At 36.1% G+C, this 17,749-nt stretch overlaps 1 protein-coding gene across 2 annotated transcripts in view; it reads right to left on the minus strand.

The window, feature by feature from the left end:
* Positions 1-17,749, minus strand: part of RNF141 (ring finger protein 141) — a 48,611-nt gene continuing 30,862 nt past the window's right edge. For both annotated transcript variants that reach the window (XM_082660238.1, XM_082660239.1), the window contains 3 exons: positions 13,237-13,418; positions 8,237-8,344; positions 1-3,313 (listed from right to left, as the gene is read on the minus strand). In XM_082660238.1, the coding sequence (XP_082516364.1) occupies positions 3,163-3,313; positions 8,237-8,344; positions 13,237-13,418 (441 nt within the window). In that variant the 3' untranslated portion in view covers positions 1-3,162. The remainder of the gene's footprint in view (positions 3,314-8,236; positions 8,345-13,236; positions 13,419-17,749) is intronic.

Below are 17,749 nucleotides of genomic sequence, written 5' to 3' on the forward strand. Positions count from 1 at the left end.
CGATTATTTTTACTATTCAGTAGGGTAACAAAAGACCATGAAAACAAATGAAAGTCTGTTGCTAACTCTTTATATTATATTGTCATTGTGTTGCCCATTTTAAATGTGGGTGAACAGCTGATTTCCCTAATCTCCAAGTAGTTTTCTTATTCCTAGACAGACAAAGTAAGCTGGACTTACTTAATGAAGAAAAAAACAGTGAAAAGTGCAAATTCTTTGGACTACCTTTTAATGAATCCAACTTTCCAGTGATAAAAATCACTGAACCAAAATATATTTTCAAGCAGCCTTATTACCCATACATATATTAGGTATAAGGAAATTGAGTCTAATTTGAAATGAGTTTTAAAACATAGCACAAAAACATTACAATCCCCCAGAGCACAATACAAAATAGTCCTCTAAGGAATATAAACACAGTATATAAGAATGTGAAACTACATGATAAGAAAAAAAAAATCTCTTCAATTAGCTAAAATTTACTTGCTAAAGATTATTTATTGCACAATATGTCAGTTTGCCCTAAGAATAAAACAGATACTATTATTTTCAACGTCTAAATTCAGTACATAGTCAAATCCACTTTCTCAAACTAAAGTTCTACAGTATTATGAGTAAACCCTTTGTTATTGGGTTAAGATAGGGAAACTTTATAACTTATAAAACAAATTTCTTAAGAGTTCATGAAACCACTTCATAAATCCTAGAAGGCACACATATTTCCTATCATAGTAAGTGCGTTTAAGTACTTCATATTTAAAAAAGACAAGCTGTACAGAATACAAAAAGTATACATTTCATCCATTAAACAAATTTATAACTTCTATGATTAGCTATTACAGTAGAACCTACCTAACATTCACATCTGAAGAATTATCACCCAGTTTAATGGAGTGAGCAAAAAACTGTGCTCCTTTATTTGATAAGGCTAGTAAAAACGTTTAATTTCACAGTAGATCAGTTAGTGTCTTGGAGCTCATATTGGAAAATAAATAAAAGGTTTGGGCAATATCAAGTCACTGGGCTCACTGTTAAATAATTCCTTGAAAGGTGAAGGATTCTGGGGGATAAAATCATTGGCTATACCTGGAAAGATCTAAAAATCAGTAAAGCCACTTTGTTCATTTTCAGAAACATTCTTAAATTGGGCAATCTGAATGAGACTCAGAAATTAAAATCTTAGAGCTGGAAAACACCTCAGAGGATTCTCTGTCTCAAGGTTTTCAAAATAGGTTCCATGGAGTACTAAGAATCCATGGAGGAGATTCAGAGTTCTGGATTTTGACTTGAATTATTTAATTCTTCTTTTGAAAAAAAATTTTAAAAACAAGTCCCATCATACAACTGTATTACTCATCAGATTCCAATATACTGGTAATCACCAGTGCATTAATACATGTTTTCATTGGTTGACTTCATAAATATTTAGTTATTATGGTATATGAAGTTTATATAAGGAAATTTATAATGATAAAATGACATTTAGTGGGGTAGGGTGTGTGTTCATGCATGTGCAGCACGTGTGTGTAAGGGTTCTGAGTAAGATTTTTACTTGAAAAAAAAGTTCTATTGCTGAAATAAAGTGTGAAAACCACAGATAAAGTCTGTTTCTAAAGTAAGAACCTACAAACCAGAGGAAGGGGCTTTCTCTAGGTCACACAGCCATCAAGTACACTGCCAGGTTGATATGCTACAGCCCCCAGTACTCTACTTGCATAAGCGTCCATAGCAAGTGTTTAGCTATTTGGTACTGAGCTGCCCCCATCATGAATGTCAACCAATTAGTTATCACTATTTTTGGGGTAAAATCAAGCTACCTTTTGTCAGACATTTTTCCTAAAAATGAATTACTTAATTTGCATGCCTGTTAAAGTCCCTAGTATCCAAAAATTCTGCTGTCAATAAGCAGCAACTTAAATTGTATACTTTGGTACTCTGGAAAATAGTAACATTTGCAATTTACCAATAATAAATCAGAGAAGTTACATGGAATGTTAAAATACTTTTTAAAGACATCAGGCCCTAGTTTATTATATGCTGAAATGTTAGTGTTTGCATAAAATAAAAAATTTTACTTTATAAGCAAAATTTTAAAAAAATGGTTCAAATGCCACTGAACATAACTATACTCTTTCAGGGTATTTCAAATAAAATGCAGTGAAACAGTAAGTCAAATTAATCTCCTAACTTTCAGAGGTGTTTTATGTACGTATGGTTAAAAGGCTACACCCTATTTTCTTCTCTCTTAATCTAAGAAATTTGAAGACTTTGGGACCTCAGAAAGATGCCTTCAAATTAAGAAAATAAAAGCACCATAAACCAATATTGAATGATTTATCATAATTTGGACATAAAATTTAGGGTCTGTGATGAAGAAAAATTTCCATCTGAAACGGCAAGATACATACGTATTATCAAAAGCTATTTAGAACAGTTTCCCAGCTGTGGGAAAGCATTTCCAGAATAGCCAAGAAGATTCTCCAGCAGAAATCCATTTACAAGGCAAAGTCCTGCCCAAGTTTATAGTCCTAATCCAAATTATACAGCATGGGGGAGGGGGGAGAAGACTTTTAAGTGAAAAGCATGTAGTTCCAAAACACTTAAAGTTATGAAATAATTGCGGATTATTTCAAGTAAAAACTATAAAAGGAGCAATAGCTAACCACAAGGGGGCATACATACTCCTTAGATTCCAGCAGTAAGACTAATTTAAGTAGTAACATGCACTTTGATGTATTCTACATTTTCAGTCATTTAAGATTTTCTCTCAGATGGCTACAGCTTTTTAACATTCAAGGTTTATTTTAAACCTAACTAAATAGATTCCAGAATACTCTTGCCCTGAAAAATAATAGTATTTCAGAAGCCCCTGGAAATGTTGCTGTTACCTCAGCAAAGGAGTCAAGAGCTATTAGTCCTAATATATATTAGAACAGATAAACAATAGGAAAATATGGTCTAAAACAGTAGCAAGTTTTAGTTTACCATAAATGGAAGACATGGAAAGTTTATCAAAGGAAATGGACAAATTGTCAGAATAGTGAAAATAAGAGGGTGGGGAAAATTGACTTCTCTGTGTCTGTCCTACAACATCCCTGCATTCTTCCGCCATGACCAAAGTGTTTGTAGCCCACATTAGCAACAGAACACTTCACCCCAAGGTCATGGCCTATGGGGCTGGCCTGCCTCATCAGCCATGTTAAGAATATAGTTAGCCATATCATCTTCAGTGGGTGCATCTGACACCACCCAAGATTCATTTGCTCCAGTCATCTGTAGGCGGCAAATCGGGCAATTCCTGTGTCGATCACTCCTATTAGAGAAGTCAAATAACAGTTTGTTTTCTTTTTCTGTTTAAAAAATGGATTTGGAACAATACAAGTACATTTTTTTTTAAGTAAACAGCATAAAAGTATATAGTGAAAAATATATCTCTTCCTCCTATCCCAGTCTTTAATTATTATCCCCAGAGGCAACCACTGTTACCAGTTTCTTATACATTCTTCTAGAGATAGACCAGGCATGACCAAGCTTGTGTGTATCTATACATCACTGCTCTTTTTACAAGTATCAGCACCTGTTAGAGCTGTCTATTCAAAATAAACATACACTGTTTGGATAGGCCATACTTCATTTAACTTATCTCCCATAGAAGGACATTTAGGTTTTCTCCTATCTTTTGCTGCTATAAACAATGGAATGGAAGCATTCAAGGTTTAAAATAATAAATGAACTTTACATGCAGAATAATTTTGGGGGGAGGAAAGAGCTTATATATAATCACTTAAATCAGATTATGTTTTCCAAAGGGATTTTTTTGTCTTGTCAAACACTATTTTGGAAATTTCAAAAATAACATATTTGAGCCAGAAACATGTCATAGAGGGAAAATATTTTTCTCTTCATCTCTCAGTGAAGTCTGAGACCAAAGTAATTAAATTATATCAATTGCTCCTTGGCTTCTGTGCAAAAATTTAGAAATCTGTTCCAAAAACTCAATGTGAAAGTAGAGCTGGCATATATAATTCAGATTCATTTCTGGTTCCTCAGAGATATTTTTCAAGATAATTGTGTGCTTTTCTGTGCACAAAGTTACAATTTTAAAACAGTCAGTTTCTGGCCAATAGGGAACAGATTTATCTTCCCACTTGAAACAACTAAAACACTGGACAAAATACATGAAATAATGGTTTTCAACACTAAGCATAAGATGACAAAAGATTATAACCCTGGAGAGATAGGAAGCAAAAGAAGGTGAGCCCTATTAATTGCCCAGCTTACTGCCCTTGAGAGTTTCCAGGCTACAGAGCAAGCAGGGGAGACTGAGATGGAGCCCGGTAGACTCCCTGAGTTGACAAGTCAGAGCTGAGGACCTCGGGAAGCCAAAGCAGCTAGAGTTCATAGGGTGGAGTACTGCAAAGGAGAAAGCTACACAAAGGGAGAATACCACAGTCTACTGAAGGTCCCCGTAGATATATTCAGTAGAGTAATGATCAGTGTGTGCATGTGAGGAAACTACTCGAGGCTGTGGAATCACCCAAAAGGATTTGAGGGAACAGTAACCAAAGCTCACACAGGGCCTGGGACATTGCCTGTTCCCACCAGCCAGCGTGGAAAACCTCATAATTTATGGAGCATTGGGTAGAGTACTCTGAAGTCTTGTCTCATTAGTGGGGCATAATTAGCTTCTAAACTAAACATCATTCTGGTCCTGCCTAACAAACCATAAAAGCAAGACTCAAAAGGATTAAACTGTTTCCAAGTAACTATATTCCAGAACAAAGCTCAAGAATATTTATACGTATACAAAAATATCCAGTACCCCAAAAGGTAAAAAAATCACAATGTCTGGCACCCAGTTAAGAACTACCAGTCATACAAAGAAGTATAAAAATACAACCCAAAATGAAGAGGAAAATCCATCAAAAGTAATCCAGAACTCACACAGATATTAGAATTAGCAGCAAGAAAATGAAAGGTTATGATAATTATATTCCATATATTAAAAAAGTAGAGGAAAGACAAACATATTAAGCAGAGATTGGAAGATATTAAAAACTTAAACTTCTGGATGAAAACTAAGATATCTCAAGAAAAAAATACACTGGGTGGGATTAATGGCAAGTTAGACATTGCAGGAAAAAAAGATTAGTGAATTTGAAAAGATATAGCAATATCCAAAATGAAATACAGAGAAAATGACTCAAAAAAGAAGGAAAGGGCTTCCCTGGTGGCGCAGTGGTTGAGAGTCCGCCTGCCGATGCAGGGGACACGGGTTTGTGCCCCGGTCCGGGAGGATCCCACATGCCGCGGAGCGGCTGGGCCCATGAGCCATGGCTGCTGGGCCTGCATGTACGGAGCCTGTGCTCTGCAACGGGAGAGGCCACAGCAGTGAGAGGCCCATGTACCGCAAAAAAAAAAAAAAAAAAAAAAGAAGGAAAATAGCATCAGTGAACTGTGGGACAACCTAAAGTGGTCTAATACATTAGTAACTGGAGTCTCAGAAGGAGAGGGGACAAAAGAAAACAGAAAAAAATATTTGAGAAAATACTGGCTGAAAAATTTCCAAAACTGATGATACTATAAACCTACAAATCCAAGGAGCTCAATGAACCCTAAGTGCAAGGAACATGAAGAAAACTAACGCACATCAATCAAGTTGCTCAAAATCAGTGATAAAGGGAAAAAACCTTAAAAGCAGCCAGAGAAAAAAAGGCACATTACCTACAGAGGAAAAATGATGAGGATGAGAGCAGATTTCTCACAGGAAATAATGTAAGCAAGAAGGGGGGGGGGAGCAACATCATTAAAGTACTGAGAGAAAAAATATCAGTCTAGAATTCTATATCCAGAAAAAATATCTTTCAAAAGTGTTTTTCACACACTTGATAAAATCCTATGGAATCTACAATAAAGCTATAAGAGCTAATAAATAAATCCGTAAGGTTGCACGATAGATTGATACACAAAATCTGTTTATTGCTAGTACATAGAAATACAATAATCAGAAACTGAAATTTAAAAATACCATTTAAAGTAGCATAAAAATTATAAAATACTTAGGGATCAATCTGTCAAGGATATGCAACACTGGAAACTACAAATATTGATGACAGAAATTAAAGAAGACCTAAATAAATCGAGAAATATACTGTGATGTGCGTTGGCAGACTCAGTATTGTTAAGAAGTTAACACTCTCAAAATTATTTAATGCAATCCCAATCAAAATTCTTATAGCTTTTTTGTAGAAATTGACAAGCTGATTATACAGTTCACACTGAAATGCAGAAGATCTAGAAAAGCCAAAACAACTTTGAAAAAGAACAAAGTTGGAGGATTAACACTCCCTGATTTTAAGACTTACAAAGCTACACTAACCTATGTAGTGTGGTATTGGTGTGAAATAGACAATAGGTCAATGGAACAGAATAGAGTCCAGAAATAGACTCACCTGTGCTTTAACAACTGATTTTTAACAAAGGTGAAGAGGCAATTTAGTGAAGAAAAGATAGTCTTTTCTACAAATTGTGCTGGAGCAACTGGAAAGCCATGTAAGCGTAAAATAAAAACTTTTTGATCCACATGTCACAGCATATATAAAAATTAACTCAAAATAGATCATAGACCAAAATGTAAAACCTAAAAACTATAAATCTTTTGGAAGAAAAAATGGAAGAAAACCTTTGTGACCTTGGGTTACACAAAGATTTCTTAGATATGACAGTAAAAAATCATTATCCATTAATCACAAACTGAGAAATTGGACTTCATCAAAATTAAAAACGTCTACTCTTTGAAAGACATTCTTAAGAGAATGAAAAGATAAATCAGAGTGGGAGAAAATATTTGCAAATCATATATCTGATAAAGGACATGTATCCATAATACATAAAGAACTCTCAAAACTTAATACAAAACAACCCAATAAAGAAATGGGCAAAAGATCTGAATGAATACTTCACCAAAGATGAAATACATACAGATGGAAAATTAGCATAAGAAAATATGCGCAGCATCATCAGTCAGGAGGGAAAGGCAAATTAAAACCACAGTGAGATACCACTACACATCTATTAGAATGGCTACAATTAAAAGGACTGACAAATACCAAGTACTGGCAAGGTTGTGTGGCAAGTGGAGCTCTCATACACTGCTGGTAGGAGTGTAAAATGTCACAGCCACTTTGGAAAACAGTGGGCAGTTTCTTACAAAGTTAAACATATACCTACCATATGATCTAGCCATTCCACTTCTAGTTATTTATCCAAGAAAAAAACAAAATGTATGTCCATAAAAGCAGTTGTCCACAAATGTACATTTAAAGTATATATAAAGGCAGCTTTATTTGTAATAGCCAAAAATTGAAAACAACCCGATGTCCATCAATGGGTGAATGGATAATAAATAAGCTGTGGTATATCCATACAATGAATACTACTCAGTAATAAAAAGGAAGGAGCTACTGATACATACTACAACATAAGTAAATCTTGAAATAATTATAATGAATGAAAAAAGCCAGACAAAAAAAGAGTACATACTGTATGATTCCATTTATAAAAATTATAGAAAATCCAAATTATTTTATAGTGATTGAAAGCATATTAGTGGTTGTCTGGGGACTAAAAGAAGGGGTGGGGGGAAGGAGACCTTACAGTGGGCATGAGGTAACTTTTGGGAGTGACAGATTTGTTCATTACCTAGATTGTGATGATGATTTTTATGGGCATATACATATATCAAAATATATCAAATTGTACGTTAAATATATGTAGTTATAACTGACATATTGTATGTCAATTATAAATTCTCCTGAACACTTGATTCTTATTTTGTAAAATAATGAGCTTGACTAGCTATTCTCTAAAGTTCTCTCCAGGTCCAATATTCAATATTCAAGGATTCATATTATTCTTTCTAATCATATATGGAGGAAAAAAGTAGAAATGAGGAGGAAAATAGAAGAAAAGGCGGAATGTTTGATTCTAGACTCTAGTCAGGCACAAATCTCCTTAGAGCAAAAGTAAATTGTCAAAACTAAGATACATCCCCACATTTTATAAACTTTAGGTATAAAAATATTTTAACCAGTAGGAGGCATGTCATAAAATCCAAAGTACTAAAGAACAAAATCTCTTATACTTAACTATAATATTTTTGCATTTTTTGAAGTTTATTCATATACACTCTCCCTCTTGATCTTGGCCTAACCCATGAAAGCAGCAGATTACTTACCACTTGTCAATGCACTTCTGACAAAAGCTGTGAGCACAAGGCAGGATGAGGTCAGCTCGACCATCCATACAGATACAGCACTCCTCCTCGTCAGTCAGCTGCTTTACCCTGCAATGTGAAAACTGAGCTGGAGCAATGATATTCTCTGTTGTCACTGTGCAGTAAACTTTGTTTCCATTGCCTTAAAAAGCATTATCAAGCATCTATGTGCCCCCAACATAAAGCACAATATGACTCATGCAATATCAGAGTAAATTAACTTATCTTTTAGGGACAGCTAATATATTAGGGAAGAAGTACTAGAGGGGCAAATTCCATAAAGGAAGGACTGGATAAAAGATAAATCCTGAGATGGTTAAAAGGAAAATATGGACCAAAACTGGAAAATAACTTAGCCCATTTTAATCATATTGAATTTTTATAAATGAATTCAACCAATATATGATTTATGTACCATGCAGGATACAAAGCTTTCTAAAATAGGGATCCTGCCATCAGGGTCTTGTTATGCTACTGCTGATAATGGGCATATAAGTGAAAGAATAGCTTAGTCTTAAGGATCAGGTGCTTGCTATATGAAATACAAAAAGAGTTAGAAAGCAAAGTTATTTGTCCTCAAAGAGCTCTTTCATCTTGGGAAGAAAAGAGATACTGAACCTTCTACTCCAGCCACAATTCTGAAGGCCCCTGAATGAGCCAAGGACCTTTGTATGTGGTGTTTTCCTTTCCTGGCATACTCTTGTGAGTTTGGTAAACTCCAACCTCAGTTACTCAGCTCAAGATACCATCTTCTCTATGCTCTCAAAACCAACATTTTCCTCAGTTAAAGGACTTAAATACTGTATTTTAATTGGCTATTTATTGGTTGGTCTATCCATACACTGTAAGCTCTTTGAATACAAGGAGTCTGTCTTAGGTTCTCAATACATGTTTCTTGAAGTGATTTTAATTTGCTTTTAATCTTTGTGCTATTCTGTAATTTTTAGGTTTACTTCATCAAGCATGTACTACCTTTTATAATTATACAAAAATTAAATGTTTCAAAGTATAGCCACTGGACTATAAGCTTCTTGAGGGTAGGAACTATCTCTAACATGTTTTTATTCCCTGCTGTGCTTATACCACTGTATATAAGACATTATATAGTACTTTAAAATCTGTCAATTTGTATATAGAAGATAAGCAAATGTCAAATGTGCATTACATGTAGTAAGTGCTAAGTAAAGAAGGAAGAAATGAGTATATTTCAAACTTGTCGGAAAGATGAGGTAGAAAAAAATGATAGGATTTCGACAGACAGAGGACGTTCTATGTGAATAAACAAAGCTACAGAGGTAGGAAAAAAAACCCCCAAAACTCTGTATATGTGTGTAACAAGGAGGCTAGCATCATGCTCCGGGGAGAAAAATAAGAGAAAAGATTGCTTAAGTATAGCAGAGATAATCTGATCCTTGTATGTCAAAATAATAAGTTTAAACTTGTTCTGACAGAGTTTAATCAAGGGGAAAGTGAACCCCCATTGGAAATAATGCTGTAGGAGATTAATTGGGAGAGCAGTATGGAGGACAGTCTAGAGGGAGGAACACCAATCAGATCCTTATTTCAGCAATTCACCTGGGAGATAATTAGGGCCTGGTCTAAGTGGCATTACAAAAGACAAATCATCAGGATGTGGTAATAGACTAAATGCTATGCTTTAGCAATGCATAAAAGAGGGCAGCCCCTGAATTGAAATGGGGAAACTTAATGAAACCCTAGATGGATGTGGATCTAATGTTATTTGAATTTTTCTATATCTATTCATTTAAATGTTTAAATGCCTTTTAGGTGCCACGTATTGTGCCAGACCCAGAAGAACTAGGGTCTCTGCTCTTGAGGAGTTTACAATTTATGTCTAAGGACATGGACTTGGGTGTCAGTAGCAGAGAATATAACTGAATCCATAAACAGTGACAGAGTCCTGACGGTTAGAGTTTAAAACTGAGGAGTAGAGGGTTACAAAGAACAGCATTCTGGATGGAGGTGAAAGAAAGAACAGGAGACACAGAAGCAGCCAGTAGAAGCTGTACTATGTTCACTTTTCTTGCTACCTTCCTAGCAATACAGTGACCAGAAGAAGGAAGGAGGAAGAGTCTTGCTCTGTTTGTCCTTATTAGACCACTTGTAAAGTGGAGAATTCAGTTCTCTGCCCCCTACCCTGAAAGACAAATTGACAAATAAAAGATCATCCAGGAAAGCCTCTGGGATATAGAAGAGACCTATACAAACAAAGGCCGAAGGAACTGGGGAGGCTTATCCTGGAGAACAGAGGCTCAGTGAGAATCTGATTTCTGTTTTCAAGTATTTGAAGGACTGAAAGAGAGAACAGACTTGTTTGGTGGATTTCCAGAGGGCAGTGTCACTGAAATAAGTAGAATACAGTAATAATTTAAGAATAATGATAGTTAACTTTTACACACTTTTTTTTTTTTATGGGCCAGGCACTGTTCCAAGCATTTTATTTATTTAATTTATTTATTTTTGGCTGCGTTGGGTCGTTGTCGCTGTGCGCAGGCTTTCTCTAGTTGCGGCGAGCAGGGGCTACTCTTAGTTGTGGTGCGCGGGCTTCTCATTGCGGTGGCTTCTCTTATTGTGGAGCATGGGCTCTAGGCGTGCGGGCTTCAGTTGTGGCTCATGGGCTCTAGAGCGCAGGCTCAGTAGTTGTGGCACATGGGCTTAGTTGCTCCGTGGCATGTGGGATCTTCCCAGACCAGGGCTCCAACCCATGTCCCCTGAGTTGGCAGGTGGATTCTTAACCACTGCACTACCAGGGAAGCCCCCAAGCATTTTACATATATTAACTCACTTAACTCTCCCAAGAGTCCTATGAAGTAGATCTTATCACTGTCATCCTCTTTTAAAAGATGAGGAAACTGAGGAAAGAGAGTTTAATAACTTGTCCAGAGTGACATAGTAAGGAGTAGAGCCAGGATTTGAAAACAGGCAATTTGGTTCTAGAATCTGTGCTATGCTGCCTTAGGAGAGCCAGATTTTGTCTCTGAGGAAAATAGCAAAAGGGAAAATTACATAGTGATTAAAGCTATTTGTGAATCAAAAGGCTTGCCTTTCTGAGGCAGTGAGTCCCTTACAGCTGCAGGTGTTCATGTACAAGCTGGACTACCACTTGGCTAAATGTGGTTAAGTCTCACTATGCAAAGTGCTATCCATGGATGAGCAGTAGTGACAACACCTGGGAACCTGACAGAATCTCAAGCTCCTTCTCAAAACCAGTGAATATTAAAGTTTAAGAAGCACTCTAATATAGGATCTTCCTGCACCAGAGAGTACTAATGCAGAGGTTGCGAGCATGGCTGTATTGCCAGACAGGCCAGAATGTGAATCTCAGCTAGGCCAATTTCTAGCCGTGTCATTTATTTGTCTAAACCTCAGTTTCTACATCTGTAATGAACCAATAATTGTATTCCTATGGGGTTGTTGTGATTTAATTAGTTTATACGTGTAAAGCACTCATCACAATGCCTAATACCCTACAAGTACTTAATAAATATAAACCACTAATAGAAATAGGCACCAGATGTAAGGCTGAACCAAATAAATACCTCTTAAGATCCCTCTCAACTTGAAAAGTCTGTTTTTCTATGAACTAAGTGTATCAGGGTGTAACAAAAAAACCCAAAAATCATACAAAGGCAAGAAGCAGCCCTAACCTACCAATCAGGCATTGAGTTTCCCAGTCTCAAGCGCACATGAAAAGGAATAACACTCTTACCTCCTTCACTACAATGACTGCAATAAGAAAAAAGTATTACTTTCAATTAATTTGCTACCATTGAGCTTAGTAAATACTATTTACTAATAAATACTATTGTCAACTTTCAAAATACTCAAAAAAAAATCACCATTCTGAAGAGGGAGAGGACAAAAAGCAGGAAATCAGACGCCTGTCTTTGAAAGATTAACTTTACAAAATACAGGAAAGATAAGCCAAAATCCTGCCTATAATACTCTAAAACTCATTTGGCATTTCATCAGCAACACTTGTACAGCCCAAACGTAGAAAACCAAACAATCCTATTAAAGATAAACAGGAAATGGTAAGTTAAAATACAATCTTACTACAACATAGTATTTGGAAACCAGGTGGTTAAGAATGGATCGGAAAATGCAACTGTAAATGGAGCAATAAAAAAGAAGTTCTTGTTAACCATATTCTTAACTTCAAGTTAAAAGACACTGTCAATTCAGATTTGTGCTGTCTACCCTGTATGACAATAAGACAGGATGTCAACATGTCTGGACCCACATAAGCCTTTTTCCAATGAGGCATTTATAAAGTTAAATTATGGTCATGGTTGTCAAGTGGCAACAGGTGGGAGTTTTCACATGCCAAAAGCATTACAGAGAAGGAAAAGAAAGTTTAGATAGAACAATAATATATTAGGCCTGAGTAAACAAGCACCATCACAGAAAATGCTGTCTGACTTCATTTCCTTCTGGTAACTCAGTACATGCAATATGTGTACCAACTACTTGTTCATTCCTGAATGGACTGCCAAGTCCTGGAGACAGTATTTACAATGTTAATGCTCCAATTAGTCAGATATCTTTAAGAAAAACTGGAATGGTTTTGCCAGATTCTTGGACCTAACTCCCTGAAGAGCTTTGATTGTCTAAGAACCTAAATGCCTATTATAAGAGGGGTATTAACTATATCCTTTGTCATTAAATGCAAGCAGGTAGAGCGAAGAGTGGATTCATGGAAACTAGATTGACAGAAGCATTACCTGGTGTGAGCCACTTTAGTTTTTCTTTTATTTGGCACTCTAACAATGTCCTGAAACACAGAATAATCCAAAAGCAGATCTGGGATATAATATCAACTAAGACAAAAAGTAATGTGATTTAAGATGTCATGGAGAACACCAGCAAAAACATTAATGCGATTTCAGTACTTTGCATGTTGGAAAATAAGAGAAACATGGTATTTATGAACTGTATACCTTCCCATCCAAAGACTAGCCTGACAAGATGTTACAGATGATGAGTTTTCATCAGGGTCTTCAGAGGTGGAGCTCTGTGCCAATACTCCTGCTGCTTGACTCGTGATGTCTTTATAAAGCTGCATAAACTGGTACAAATTCATGATCCGTGATGCTTCCACAATGCCACTGCTTTTGTTAATCTAAAAATACAAAGAAAATGAAAAAAAAAAGTTGATAATTTTTTTGATCGATTTTTCCCAAAAAAGGGGAACAAATATTTAGTCAAACATCCTAGGAAACAGAAGTTTTCAAAGTTTGCAAATTACCTAACAAGAGAGCAAGAGTCTGAGCAAATGAATAATATCATGTCCCCTACATTTGTGGGGTTCAAAATATACAATATTATATCATGTGATACTCAAAATAACCTGTAGGGTTGATTAGCCATCATCCTGTTTAGTTGTTGAGGTCAGGCAACTTTCCCAGAATTAAGAAACTAATTTTAGAGATCAGTATTGACAATCCTTTTCATTTTAATTTATTTAAAGAATTTCTTTTTTTTTAAATTAAGGTTCAGTTTTTAAAAATATTTATTTATTTATTCATTTATCATTTATCTTAGTTGCGGTATACAGGATCTTCGTTGTGGCACGTGGGATCTTTAGTTGCAGCATGCATGTGGGATCTAGTTCCCCGATCAGGGATCAAACCCGGGCCCTCTGCATTGGGAGTGCGGAGCCTTACCCACTGGACCACCAGGGAAGCCCCTATAGAATTTTTTAATTAAAGATTTATTTGAATCCAACAACCACATGCCATTCTACTATAACTGAAACAACAGATTTCCTTCTTGAATATCTTAAGTTCTATTATATACCAAAACTTACAATCTGGAGACATGAGAAAGTGAAGTACAATAGTTAGGTTATATTAAAAAGACATGATTATAGCAACATTTCAATATTTTGAATAAAATAATAATATTTGTAACTAGCATTTATTAATTATTACTTGAGAGGGCAGTAAGAGAAAAAACAGAATCAAGTATGAATCAGATTCCACTGTGAAAATGGTAGAACCATCTCTAGTAATCAGAAAATTCATTAAATTTGGGGAAGGTAAGGTCTCTACAGAGATGCAAATATGTAAGATTCTTTGTAATAAAAGACTATACATGGGGTAGAGAACAAATAAATAGCATTAATGGTGACAGGAATTTATACAGGCTTACAAAATAAGACTTTCAGAGCTGAGGAAACTGGGCCAGTCTTCCTCTGGAACTGCACAGTTCAGAAATTAGGGAATAATTCATATAAACTTAGTATTTAATAGCAAAGCTCATCAAACTTCAATTTTTTAAATTGAAGTATAGTTGATGTACAATATAAATTACAGGTATACAATATAGTGATTCACAATTTTTAAAGGTTATACTCCATTTATAGTTATTATATTAGCTATATTCCCTGTGTTGTACAATATATTCTTGTAGCTTATTTTATACCTCATAGTTTGTACCTCTTAATCCCCTCCCTTTATATTGCCCCTACCTACCCACCCCTGCCACTGGTAACCACTAGTTTGTTCTCTATATCCGTGAGTCTTCTTTTTTGTTATATTCGCTACAAACTGTTATTATTATAATCATACAATTCACATAATATTTATCAAGTACCCATTATGTGGGTGTTACATGTACTATGTGCACTGCTCTAGGCACTGGTGACATAGTGTGTAAAAACCAGACAAAAATCCCTGTCTTCATGGAGGTTACACTATAGGTAGGAGAGACAGACAAATAAAATACAGATTAGATAAGATGGAAATAAGTGCTATGGAGAATATTAAACAGAGGAGAGAAAATGCTGAAAGGCTACAGGGAAGGCCTCACAGAGTAGGTGATATTTAGGAACTAAAGAGGTGCACGGATCAGTCATATGGATATCTGGGGGAAAGAGCATTCCAGGATGATAGTCAAGTGCAAAGGCAGAAGTGAATCTGGCAAGGAGCCAAGTGTGGCTGGAACAGAATGAGAGAGAGAGGAGTGGTTGAAGATAGGGTTAGGGAGTGAGGTGGGGACAGAATGTATAGAACTTTGCTGTTCATAGTAATGACTTTGGTTTTTACTCCAAGGGCATGGCAAGTCACTGGAGGGTTTTGAGCCAAGGAGTAATAAGATCTTATTTCATTTCAGATTATGAGTGGAACAGACTGGTTATTGTGCTGAGACTAGACATAATGGGGACAAGGGCAGAAGCAGGGAGACGAGTTAGAAGGCTATTGGAATAATCCCAGTGAGAGATGATGGTTGCTAGGAATAAGGTGATAGTAATGACAATGGTAAGAGTTGGTCACATTCTGAATATATTTTTAAGAGAAACCTGACAGGATTCACTCATACACTGACTGTGGGGTGGGTATTAAGAGAAAAAGAGAAGTCAAGGATGACTCCAAGGTGTTGGTCTAAGTAAAAAGATGGATGAAAATAAAATAATTCATGAAGCTTCTTAACAGCCACCTTAGTCCATAATTTTAATTAACCCATTAATTTTTCTAATATTATTTCCACAAAATATTCCATTTAAACATTATTTAGATTATTTTTTTATAATGTTTGAGTATAACCGCCACAGCAGATAGCAGATACTCAGGATAAGGTCTTACTGTAAATTGGCTTTTAGTTGCTTAAGATTAAGAAATATAAAATTTCAGTCTACTATCAGCTTTTTTTTTTTTTTTTTTTGCGGTACGCGGGACTCTCACTGTTGTGGCCTCTCCCGTTGCGGAGCACAGGCTCCGGTCGCGCAGGCTCAGCGGCCATGGCTCACGGGCCTAGCCGCTCCGCGGCATGTGGGATCTTCCCGGACGGGGACACGAACCCGCGTCCCCTGCATCGGCAGGCGGACTCTCAACCACTACGCCACCAGGGAAGCCCTACTATCAGCTTTTTATACTGGACTTTAACTCTTTTTTTCTAATGTTAACACTGACTTCTCATAGAGTCTTTCAAAAAGAAACTAAGAAATGCAAATAAAACATTTCTTTAGATCTAAAATCAAGAAAAATTATACAAATGAAAGGTCTGATTGCCTATGTTTTTAATACTTTTGTTTTTCTAACTTAGAATCTTATTTTAAGGATGATGTTTAATCACCATAAAGATATAATGGTTAGAGATACTGAGGCAAAAAAAATTTTTTTTGACTAATAGTAATATCAAACATTAATTCTGTGTTTGCCAAAGAAAAGCAACAGAAAACTAAGAGATCAGAAATCTGCTACATTCATATTCCTACAGTTTTCTACAATTTCTACTGGGCCCTTCAATGTGAGCTGAGTAATTTATAAAACAAAGATGGAGAATGTAATTTAGGTACTATACTATATCAATACACAAGGAAAGCTTCAACCTATCCCAGTCATTTAAAATGAGAATATTTCTTCAACAGATTTTTGTTCACTCAACATATATTGAGTTCTTACCAGGTACTAAGCATTACAGGCTGTAAGAGATACAAGGATGAATCTAGACAGAGTTCCTGCTCTCAGGAGCTTAATATCTTCTAGGGAAACTAAGAACCTAAACAAATAATTTTAGTCATAACGTAAAATTTAATCATGAATTATAAATAAAGTGCTTTTGGAGTTTAGAAGAGCCAAAAGAATTTCTTTAGGTTAACTTTATGGATGAGATGGTATTTGAGGTGGACCTTTAAGGAGGCCTCAAATTTAGACATGCAGAAATAAAAGATGTGGCAGAAACTACTGGCTGATTATCCAAATGCCATTCCCACTTTTTACTGTGGCAGTAGTGCCCTAATTTTGTTTTGGTGACTACCACTCCCTGAAATGACTCAGGAGTCAATCCTTGTTAGTCTCATCTAAATCAATCACAGTAATCACATCCCCTCTGCCAGTGTAGGTGTAAGAAGGGGAATGTGAGCTAATATTGACCCAATGAGTTTGAAAGAGGGATCTGCTAGGTCTTTGAATTAACCAATCGAGGAGGTACTTTATATTAGGGTTTCTTGATAAGTGAGAAAATAAATACTGTTTTTGTTTAAACTGGTGGAATAGGGTTTTTTTGTGACTTGTATCTGATGGCAATTTAAACAACAGAGGAATGGACATTCTAGATGAGGGAACTCAGTGAGCAGAGGCATCGAGATAGGAAAGTAACAGCTATACAGCCTTAAATTAGTTAAGCCTGGTGACTGCAAAAGGGGATAGTGGTAAAACAGAAAAGATAGCTTAGAGCCATATTGTAGAGGGCCTCAAATGCCAGGTCAAAGAGTTGGGACTATTTTGAAGCCAAGGAAGAATTGCTGAGGAATTTTAAACAGAAAAGTGATCTGATGAGAGCTGTGCTTTAGAAAGGTTATTCTCACAGCATCATAAATTAGAACTGAGGTGGAGTCAAGAATGGGGTGTAGGAAGATGTGGGGTTAGCGTCTCCCCACAACTAGGGCGACTGCCAGCCAATGGTGGGAGACTCTGACACCCAAGGAGATGTGAGGAACCCCAAAGTGAA

The sequence above is a fragment of the Grampus griseus genome (genome assembly GCF_964374135.1).
Source record: "Grampus griseus genome assembly, chromosome: 8".
Lineage (NCBI taxonomy): Eukaryota > Metazoa > Chordata > Mammalia > Artiodactyla > Delphinidae > Grampus > Grampus griseus.